We start from the raw sequence: 12222 nt of genomic DNA on the forward strand, positions 1-12222 counted from the left end.
AATTATACATCCTTGAGTCGCAGCAAAATTCCCTTTGCACGACAGCTCTGTGGAATAGATACGCCATTTTGTGACTACCTAATTTGGTCAAGGGTTCTATAGTGAATATTGCTCTGTTGTAAACAGCTGCCTAGAACTTGTACTATCTTGAAAATGTCGTAGTGACTTGAGAATAATCTAAGTGACATTGAAGAGGAGTCAAATTTTGAAAGATGAACGGAAATACCTCTAGGAAAGAAAGGCATGCTGATATATGACATGAGTGTTCTCGTTGACAATGACTAATAAAAGCACAATAAGGGGTGAAATACTGATGTTTGATGCATCACCAGAAGCAATATCTATTTTTTCCATTCTATAAGATGTACAAGTTTTCATTTACATGATTGGCCAGTCTTGATACAAGGAAGATAATATGCACCAGCACTATACACTGTACTGTATATTACTCGTATTCACAGCAACGAAGTTATAATGAAACCACATCGACTTCCGAGTTACTGTGGATACTAGTTAGTAAGCCACACCTCCGGAGAAAGTATCCCCGTCATGAAGCACAGATTCTGTCAGCCAGTAGCCATCCCAAGATCCGCCAACACGCTGTAAATTATAAACCATATTATCTTCTTGTGAAAACGAGAAAAAGAAGATGAAAATCCCAGTGAAAGCAGAAACAAAAATAAAAATATTGAGTGTGGACGACATGCGTCTGCTTATATGTTTTCGTAATTTAGTATGTCTGCTTTCAAATTCCATGTACAAGAAGTGTGAAATCAAACTAAGAATAGTTGCACACGACCTAAGCATACCAAACTAGTTTCATGTCAACTAAGCAATATGTACTTGTTTTGCATTGTTCTATCGTGACACAGGTATATATTTTAAAGGACTTTGGGATTGAATTGGTCATGCCAAGATCTACCTCTGGTTTCCTAGAGGTGCTGGAGCAGAAAAGGCTATAAAAAGCAATGAAGACCACATGGAATACAATACCAGCACGTCTCTATTATTTGGGTAGGTGTCTCTGGAAGGAAAGAAATAGGAGATTTTTGAAGGACAAGCCAGCACTACTTTGAAAACTGTATAGAGACTTTGAATAGATAGTCAGGGTTTTCTTCCTTTTTGGTTCTTGGGATGGACATTGTAAACAGCCAGAATTTTTGTGCTATTCTGATGATATAAACCATACCATTTTCAAACAAAAACAAAAAACAGTATCCTGTCTGAATATCTCGAGGATTGTTATCTGACAACTTAGTTCATGTATAAATCTAGTTTAACCCTGATATGGTGGAATATTGACTATGTTCCAACTTGTCCAACACAGGTGGGAAATAACATGGTTTCAAACACCAAAGCTCCGAGGAAATGTGGAAATTCAACAGTTATTGGTACAGAATAGTAGAGATGCAATGTTGATCCTGAGTTTCTGCCCTACAAAAGGAACTGCAAGATATTTCCTTCTTTATTAAATTGTTGACACAAGATAAATAATTGAGGTAATAACGGTCATTCAACGCAGGACAATGCATTCTGGAGGCAACAATTTGCAAGCTACAGGAAGATTTAGAATTCTGAAGAGCAGGATTTGAGAAAAAATTTTTTTTGCCCGAATAATAAAGATCAATTCTCTCAAAATATAAGCACGAAAAGAAATCTTCATTCATTCAGATAGGAGTGGATGAATTACTGAAAATTATTTTTTTAAAAAAGGCTAATCAGAAAGCAGATAATGAAATCAGTATCTAACAGCTTACCAAAACTCACAAGCGCCAAAAAAGCTAGTACGAAAAGAGTAGCAATACTTGATCCACTAGTTCCATCAGTGTAAATAAACTAAATTCAAATAACAATGCTCTCCAGAAGCAAAAGAGCTCTTCTTTTGTTAGAAAACTATATTGCAGTGTTCCACTCTTAAATTTATTTGGTCCAACATAAATATTGATAAACTGCATAATTGTTTACTGTTTACTATCTTGAACACGTTGAAATTAATTATAGACAGAGAAGGAGAATTCTAAACTGTATGACATACTCTATATTACTCTCTCATTGGTCCAATTTCCACCATATGCATATTTTAATAGTAATATTTGAAATGAAAAATCAAAGGGAAACACAGTTAAAGAAATATCGATTCAAATAAGCTCTCAACAGGGAGGCGAGCAATAACGAACAAACCTGAACCATGTTAAATTGGTAGATTTCTTCTTCCTCAGGCCGAGTGCCACGGACCCAGACACGCTGCTTATACAGATTCTGCACAAGCATTGTGGAAATTAGACAATTCTTAAGCTTTTCCTTGCACTTCTGTGAACATTTGTTAGCAACATGTAAAACCTGACAAACCTCATTTACATGCAAACTGCTCAAAATCTTCCTCTCCTGATGGCCAAGCAATACCCTATAAGTTGAGTGATGAAAGATTCGCCTGAATCGTTCAAACTGTATGATAGACATCAGACAACCAAGTAAAGATAGGTATAGCGAATATTGCCTTTTTTTTTTTTTTAATTCATAGAACAACTACTACAAGCTTCTTTTAGTTGCTCCCTCTGGTGCAGGAATTATGCTCAAGTGCCTTGACCTAAAGAGCATATATTTGACAGGCAGCTACTCTTAACGATTGAGCCAATATACAATAATAATTTAAGATTAAGGAGAATTCAAGTCCCACCAGAGACGAAAACACTAGGCGATTTCTTCCCATTTATCCTAGCCTTGGTGGATAAAGTTACCTAGTATCTGTTGCTGGTGGGAGGTGCCAGGTATTGCGTGGAATTAGTCGAGGTGTGCAAAAGCTGGCCCGGACACCACGGTTATAAAAAAAAAAGGAGAAAATAGAAAAAATTAAAATCCAAATAAAAATAAAACAAAAGGGCCAAAAGATATAGCAATCAAATTACATATTTTGGTAATGATTACTAACCTGACCCAAGTCAAAAAAGCGCCCAAAGTAGGTAGACCTTTGAAAAGGATCAAATCCAGCAAACTATCACGAAAGGTTAAAGATTAAAAAACTTCCAGTTTCAACTTGTTATAAAATATCATACCCAAGAGAAAAGGAGTTCTAGAAATTACTCTGTACATGACTTCTACTCCATAATCGTTATGAGGTTGGTCATTGTACTTCAATGCATCAAGCTGGTTTCGAACTGCTTCTTCTGCACTAAACTATTGCAAAACCATAAAGCAAATTGATACATAAGCAAGTGCAGAAACCTCCTTCAATCCATGTTCAAGTGTTAAAAATTGATACATAAGCAAGTGCAGAAACCTCCTTCAATCCATGTTCAAGTGTTAAAAACTCACACATAATCTTGGACCAAATGGCTTTTTCCTACGAGGTTCAAGCCTGCAACAGATAATGCATAATTGCAAATAGTTTAATAGAATTTCCACATAATGGATTATTAAAGAAATAATTTAAGTAATTAAACGTGAAATCTCACCAATAATTTAGCTTTTAGATGAGGTGATCATATAATTCAACATGGTAAGAGAGCATGAGGAGCATTGTCATCAAAGGCGCGCTTAAGCCCTAAAGTGAGGCTAAAAACGTGTTGAGCGCTTCGCCTCGCTTTATATGCGCTTCAGTGTCATCCTCAAGTTTCTAAGGCATACTTTCCTTGCCAATGAGTCTCTTTTGAAGAGGTAACACTAAACAATTGATATTTTACTTTATTGTAATTGTTTTCAATTCCTTTGTTCATATATTTGCTGTTCATGCTTATAATTCTTACTCTTGGACTAAATAAAAATATTTGTATTTTTTCTCCCTTGGCACCTTTTCCCATTGAAGCTCACGCTTTTATTTGCGCTTTAAGCCCCAACAGGCCTTAGAGCTTTTTTGCGCTTTCACTTTTGATAACACTGATGCAGAGATCTTGACCTCCAGTTTCACAGTTTGTCACAAATAACTTTCACACGCTTGTCCCAATCTCTGGGAATATATACAAACTTACTTAGCTAAACAAAGCATGATAGAAGCAAAAGATACATATAGGCGATATCAACATTGGAATTAAGACTTAGCCATTGTTGGTACACTTATATAAGATATAGTGTCTACCAGGAGTCTTTTGTTTAGTCTAGTTAGAGATTTGTATATCAGTATATAAACATGAGAGTTAAAGAGCCTCTAATTCTATAAAATGCCCGATTGAGTATTGAAGTTAAATCGGCCTAAACATAGAGTAATGGACATAGATAATTCAGATAACCGACCCACTAGGTTGAGATTAAGATTGGGACTTTGCTCTTGTTGGGAAGTTAGTGTCATGGTGGAAAAATGCGCTTAAACCAAACTGTTTAATGGATTTCAGTTTCTGAAAGCAGCACAAGACAATTAGTTCACTTGAAGTGGGGTAGTTGACAGCTACCTCAACTAGTGGCAACTCAACTCTACCCAAGATCAACCCCAGGGAACTGGCAACTTCAGTTCACACAGTGCTAACCAAAAAGGCAAAAACAAATAACTTTATATCATTTTCACATAAGGAAGCATTAAGGCTGCGTATACATCCCCTCCCGAGCATGGCGTCTCAAAAACGTTAATGACCTAAAACAAAAATCAAATGGATGTTACACTACTAGTAAATTAACATATTTTTTTAAAAGTGTGTTCTTCGAGCTCATTCATATGTAAAGTTGCTAATGACTTCATTATAATCGATTTCCTTGAATAATTCTAATTCAATTGATAATATAATCAATCTATTAAATCTTTCTTGACTCATAATAGTTAAGATGTGTCAAACTTCTTCTAATTACATTGGGTAAATTGTTGTTGTATAGGAAGAAGTAAGGTAATACGAAAATATTGAGGAGCAAACAAGAGAGGGAGCTAAGATGGATACCAATCAGCAGAGAGAAAGTCAGGGACATCAGCAGAAGCACAGATTCGAGTTGTGTGAGGCTTAGAAGATCCAAAAGGTTTGGCGAAGATAGACAGAGACTGGGAAGATGACACAGACGAGCAAAACGACATCGTATGTAGTAGTAGTAGTTGTAGTATGCTTCTCCACACAAAGGCCAAAGCTCTGTTTGATGATCGGTTGCAGAAAGAGCTCGAGTTTTTGTGCTATTATGGAGAGAGATTAGCCAATATTTTCCATCTAATACAACAGCAGATTTTTAATTTCGACCGTGGAATTTTATATTATCAGGAAATAGTACGAGCGCCATCTCATCAAATGAAGGATGTAATGCATCGTTTTCGCCAATAATTTTACCCAAACATTATGCTCCTTCATCATTTAAAATAGCTTCTCTTAGACAATTTCATTAATTCTTATATCTAAATTAAATTAGATTAATAAAATATTTAAAAAATTCAAATATGAATAGTCAAAAAATTTATCTAAACAAATATAAATTGCAACTCTTTTTATATTTATCGGATAAAAAATATATTTTAAAATATTTCATATAGTGTGATTTTCAAACAGAAAATTGTGACAAATATTTTTTTCTGAAAAGATATTATTAAAATAATACAAATCTTCAATACAGTACTATAATTGTGCACTTTATTATAAATTCGGAAAAGGGCCTAATATATTTTTCATGGGTGTTCATGCTTCTATTTGGATCGATTTTTTTTATTAAAATTATAACCAAATCAATTAAGTCAGTCTTTGAAATTCTAAAAACCAAATCAAATCAAATAATATTAAAAAATTCATTAATTTATTTTTTATCGGTTTGATTTGATTTTTTGATTTATGATTAGCTAATGATATATTGATAATATTAAAATAACGGGACATAAAATAACTATTTTAAATGAACTTTAGGATTCAATAAATTTCTCTCTACTATCACAAGATCAATGTATATGAATCTTCTATTGTTTTTCAACACTATTTTCAAGTTTTAATACATTTACGCTACATAATTATAGAGGTTCTTTCACTTCAAATGTCTGATATATATAAAAGAATGAAAAAATTAGACAAAATGTCATTTGACTTTAATTCTTACATAAAAACTAGTCACTTATCATTAATTATCTAAAATGGTCTTTCGACTAAAATTATTACCAAATCTAGTCGGTCGGCAAAATTAACTGCGGTAAAAATGGCCAGTTGGCCAATTGCTTTGATTTCATATTTTTCATATTTAATAGCGAAATTCAAATTGTCCAAACTTCAATTCTTTCCTGATTCAATTGATTTTTTTCAACGAGGTTGATCTATTGTTAATGGGAGGTGGTTAGATAGCTTTTCAAGGAGATAAAGACTTTCAAGTAGCTGTTAAGGTTTCGTCGAGCTGAATTTGAGCTGTTAATATTTCTTCGAACTTTTAAGGATTTGGAGACTTCGGAGTTGGATTTTCAAGGAGATTGGGACTGGCCGAAGTTGGGTGATTTGATAGAGTGAAGGTCGGCGGTTGTGGATGATAGAACTCGTTTAGTAGTTGACTGGTTGTTTCAGTGATGACCAAAAATAAGTGTTTGTGTTTTCACGACGAGTGATCGGAGAATTAACAAAGGTGGATTTCATGGTCTTGGTTGTTAATAGAGTGAACTCAAACTTCTGTCTGCTTTCTAAAGAATTAAGTAGATAAAAAAGTAGATTCATCACACATATAATTTCAGAAAGTAATTAGGTAGATAAAAAAAAAGTAGATTCATCACACATATAATTTCATCTGAGCTAACACTGATCTACACTCATTGGAATCCTATTTTTGTGTTTTTGTTGAACTTTCGTGTTGGAGTCCGATAAAAATAACAATCTTTGGCTCACCTAACTCCATGTAATTTACCGACAAAATAGGATAACTCAACTAGTAGTTTAGACAATGCTTTTTCACTATTAATCATCCTTGTTGCACTTGGTGTTAAAAGATTTATTAATTATTTTGGAAGATGAAATAACCAAAATATTATAAGATTACAAGAAGGGAGTATATTGGTGAATTGGATCTTTTGGGTGATTCGTTGTGTAGTGGTGTTATTGGTGTGTTTCTCTGATGGTTCAAGTGGACTATTTTGGGTATTAATGGTGTGAAAGAGAAGATTGAGTTGTTCAGATAAATTAAGGGGTCTGGAGACAATCACTATATATTTATATGTATTAGATACACGTTTATATAATATCAATACATGTATATATATTATTTATATAATATCAATTTATTATATAATTTTTATACAATATTGATAAATATTTATATATCATTTATATAATATCGAGACATATTTGTGCATTATTTGTGCAATATTGATAAATATTTGTTCATCATTTATACAATATCGATACATTGCATATACACTACATAACTATTTGTACATCATATATACATGTTTATACACCATTTATATAATATTGCTGAAAAAAATGTAAGGAAAAAGTTTGGAAAAAAGAAGAAAAAACATTTTTTTGATAAAGAAAAACGCAGCAGAAAAAAAAATTCAAAAATAGTTTTTTTTTTTAAAATTTACTGATGCAAAAATAAAAGAGAATAGGAAAAAATGGCATAAAGGCTAATTTTTTGTCATATACAAAAACTTGAAAATGGGCTATATTTATTGTTAACTATTTACTTTTTTGTATATAGATGAATTTTTTCCTAAAAGAAATATACATCTTTAAATAGAATGGTCAACATTTTAATAATCAAAGGACAAGCCGTTGAAGAATAGATGGATATCTTAGTAAAGAAAATTAAAAATGGACAATACACTGCACCACACATATATAATTAGATAATTAAACTTAGATTGTTGAATTTGGACATGTTATTTAAGAAATGAGATTTAAAAATATTGTAGTGCATGTGAAATAAGTGGACTAAAAGCAAATTAATGATTAAAAGATATAAAATATTCATAATTATTTATGAAAAACTAATATTATATATTCAAATAATTATAAAATTTATGTATATAATATATATGTTCGGTTTGGTTGTTTTTTCAACTTCCTTTTTAGTAAAATCATATAACCAAATAAAATATTATCGGTGTTTAAAATTCAAAACCAAATCAAATGTCAATTTTTTAGTCCGTGTGGTTTAATTTGGTTTTGAACCAAATCATGAACATCCCTACTCTTCAAGTATTGAAAATAGTTCTGAAATACCCTACTTTCACTTTTGGACACTAAATACCCTTCCATCCACTATGGCTCAATTTTATTCTTTCACTTAACAGATTTTTTTAAAAAAAAATAAATTGTATTGTTATTTAAGGTATGATAATTTCTTATTGGATTAAGTCATCAATAGATCCTTAAATTTATTTTGAGATTTCACTGGGACCTCTTAACTGACCATTTATACCTATCAGACACCTAACCCATTGTTATTTGATCCACCTAAGCCTTTTTTAATTTGCCCATGTCTCATCAGATATGTTGTGGTGTTACTACGCATTGCTTATGTGGAAAATTAGCCCATTCAACAACCTCCTCATGTATTAAACTTCTCCATATTTTTTCAAATGCTAAAGTTAAAAGGGCAAAAATCCTAATTGACATCAAACTTAACAACATTTTCTCTCTTCCCTATCCTTCACTCTCTCTAGATTATCTTGCGATTTAACCTTAATTTTCGTCAAATCATAAAAGAAATTTAGGATTTGTGCTTTCATCTTTCTCTTGTAAGTATTTTTATGATTTTTCGTCGTTGAATTTGTTAAATTTTAGCTTAATTTAATTTTTAGGATTTGAAATGTCACTGCAAGAATATTATGTCATTTCTTCATATGCATTAAAGGTTGAATCTTTTAGCTTATTGGTGTGTTCTTTGAATATATTACGTTAAATAACTTGGTGTTTGTACCATTTATTGCAGGTGACCTAACAAATGGAGATCATATTTACGAAAATTCACCATGGGGGGAGAGGGGTTCCAATTTTTCTATCCTTACATAGGTTGGAAAGTGAGTGCCAATAATAAGATATATCGATAAGGACCACTTTTCATTACTGAAATTGTTATATTATACTAAAAAATAAGGGTAAGAAACTGTTGGGAGTTTTTATCACCAAAATGTAGTAACTAAACAGTTCAACTTGATTCTAGATGACCTATAACTCCTAAAACTAATTAAAGACTTAAACATGAGGCCTCTGTTGCCTTTTATGTCAATCATGTTTTAGATGAAACAATACTTGACCCAGGTGGACCTACTGATTTTTTAACTGGACCAGTGGTTATAGATAGTAAAAGGGTGTCAGCAGATGGTGCTGGTGAAATTGTGTAAGCTTAGAGAGAAAATTTATTGATGTTGTTAAAAGTGTTAACTTAGAGAGAGAATCTGTTAACTTAGGTGAAGGGAGGGAGGATGTTAACATAAATGAAGAGAGAGAGACTTCTGACAGAGTAGATGATACAGATGTAGAAGATATTAACCTAGAAGATTCTAATCCAAAAAATATTAACATAGAAGGTGAGGTGTTAGATTACTTGAGTAGTGATTCCAAACTTGAAGACATTTCTTTAGAAGATGGCTCAGATGTTGATGAAGAGTTGAGGGATTTGAGACAAGAAAGAAAAAACAACAAACAGAGAAATAAAAAATCTAGAAAAAGGGTTGTTGAAACTGAAAAAGTACCTGTGAGGGTTGCTGGTTGTGTAGATAGAGGCGTTGGGATATTGAAAAAGATAAGGATCACAAATATGTTGGACAATTGGGTGGATATGAGGAATATCTTGATAGCTCTGACTGTCGAAGTGAATATAGTAAAGAAGATCTAGATGTAGATATTTTTAGAGGAGTATATCTACCTAGACTAAGGAAAAACAGAAAAGTTAGGTATGATGAATTATAAAGTGGTTGTGTTTGAGTTGGAATGATTTCTTAGGGTACAAAACAGTTTTAAAAATTATTGCAGATTATGTTGTAGAGTATATAAGGCGGTCGAAGTTAAAACTTAATGAAAAATATGTAGTTAGGATAAAGTGTATAATACCTAATTGCAAGTTGTTGTTGTTTGCTGCTATTGATAGGGACTCGGGTGATTTTATTGTTAAGAACTATTACCTTATTCACAAGTATACTCCTCTAAACAAGAACGAGATGTGTGATTCAAAGTTAGTTGCTAGAAATTTCAAGGATAGAATTGTTTTCAATCATACATAAAGATCTGAAAAATTTTAAATTTGGTAAGAGGGGTGTGGGGTCTTTATGATGGTAAAATTGTGTGTTATAGGGCTAACATATTGTTGTGAGGGATAATATGAGTGATTGAAATATGAAATTTGCCAGATTATGTGACTATGCAGATATGATCAAGCAAACAAATTCTAGAAGTTTTTGTTGGGTAAAAATTGACAAGAAAACTAAACCAGGAAAAAATCTCTTTATTTATTTCTATGTGTGCTTTCATGAATTCAAGCAAGGATGGTTAGATGGATGTACAAAAATTATTGATTTTTATGGATGCTTTCTTAAAAAAGCTCGTAACGGTGAGTTGTTTGTTGTTGAGGAAAAAAATAGGAACAATCAAATGTATTCTATTGCATGGACAGCTGTGGATGCAGAGATAAAAAATAACTGAGATTGGTTCATAAGATACTTGATTGCTAATCTAAATTTGAAAACTGATGAAGACATGACTGTAATGTCAGACCAACAAAAGATACTACTATTTAACTATTTGTTTATTATTTGAAGTTAAATACCATTAAAATTATTGATGTAATAATAATTATATTTTTTACAGGGTCTTGTTTCTATTTTGATGAAGTTGTTACCAAGTGCTAAGAGAAAAATGTGTGTTACATATTTGGAGTAGTTGGCATGTCCACTGAAAAGGAGAAGAAAGCAGTTTTGTAGATATACAAAAGCAAACTTTGAAATCAAGTTTAGAAAGGAGATGCAGACAATGTCAAGACTAGGTAACAAGGAAACAAATGAGGACATGTTGGTTAATCCTTCTTTTTCTTGGTGTGGGCATATCTCAAAATAAATTCTAAATGTGATATTTTAAAAAATAACATGTGTGAGACTTTTAATTCTTAAATCTAAGCTGCAAGACATATGTTAGAGGATATCAGGCATAATGATGAATAAATATGTATATATGATCAGATTTACTAAAATATGAATACTAAGCATTGCACATATTCCAAGAACTATTTTAGAAGATAACAACGAATATTCAAGTAGGGGTAGAGTTCAATAAATAGAGTTAATGGTTTTCAAATTAGGGATGGGGGTACACATTTATTGTTCATTTGGACAAGAAATATTGTGACTGTAGATTATTGATGTTAAGAGATATTCCCTGAAACCTCTCTTAAGGCTTATAACCACTCCATCCAATTAATTCTCAATATGAGAATGTGGCCTAAAACTACAAACTCATCAATTGAATCTTCAAAATAAAAAAAATGCCAGACAGACCTAGCAAGAACAAAATAAAGATCAAGGATGAGCCAAAAAAGTGGACTGAGCAAAAAAAAGTGGACAAACTGTCAGAAAAATATATCAATATAACTTGTTCAAGATGCAAGCAAGTTGGTTATAACAAGACTGTGTGTGCAAAAAGAGTAAGCCTTAAATCAATTTCATAATAGTTAACATTTGCTGAAAAGTTATCATATTATAAAACTTTTGATATTTTTGTTTGTCTGCTAGAATAGGATGGAGAGTAGTAACAGTACTCAGCCTATCATTTCTTAGCCTACACCCTCATGGAATCCACCATAACCACCACAATCAAGTTCTATTTGCGATGACACTAGTGATATGCCAAGAGATACCTATAATGAAAGTCAGGCAAAAGTAAGTAATAAATGTTCAACCTTTATATTATTATTATTATTATTGAAACTGATGAAAGTATTGTGTTGCATTTATTAATATTTCTACCCTCATTAAATATTTATGTTATATAGTCTAGCATGGGCTATCATTCATAGTCAAGCATCACCTATTAAACATAAGCAACTACACAATTCAGTTAAGCATAATCTATTTGTGCTGACACAATTGTTGTGCCAAGAATACCTCAAAGAAAAGTGTCAAGTAAAGCTGGTAGAGGTCAAGATGGTGCTGGTAAAGAAGGTGTTGTAGAGTAGAGGTAGGGCTGGTAGAGGTCAATGTGGTGCTGGTAGAAGAAATGAAGGGGAACCTGGCAGGGGTCAAGTAGAGATTGGTAGAAGATTGGGGAGAAAGATAACCAATGCAAGAGGAACCTCATTTGAAAGTGCAAGAAATGCTTCTTCCAATCAAGTACCACATTTGCCAACCAACAAGAGGTCATA

General features: G+C 32.4%; 1 protein-coding gene across 1 annotated transcript; it reads right to left on the bottom strand.

Moving 5' to 3' along the window:
* Positions 1-316: 316 nt before the first annotated feature.
* LOC107839057 lies at positions 317-5286 on the bottom strand. The gene is made up of 7 exons (XM_016682406.2): positions 4860-5286; positions 3313-3355; positions 3082-3174; positions 2930-2992; positions 2350-2445; positions 2182-2259; positions 317-600 (listed from the first exon to the last, which is right to left on the bottom strand). Exons 1-7 carry the CDS (start codon positions 4988-4990, stop codon positions 514-516), a joined length of 591 nt encoding a protein of 196 aa, XP_016537892.1. The 5' UTR covers positions 4991-5286; the 3' UTR covers positions 317-513.
* Between the last annotated feature and the right edge of the window lie 6936 nt (positions 5287-12222).

The sequence above is a fragment of the Capsicum annuum genome, chromosome 8 (genome assembly GCF_002878395.1).
Source record: "Capsicum annuum cultivar UCD-10X-F1 chromosome 8, UCD10Xv1.1, whole genome shotgun sequence".
Classification (NCBI taxonomy): Eukaryota; Viridiplantae; Streptophyta; class Magnoliopsida; order Solanales; family Solanaceae; genus Capsicum; species Capsicum annuum.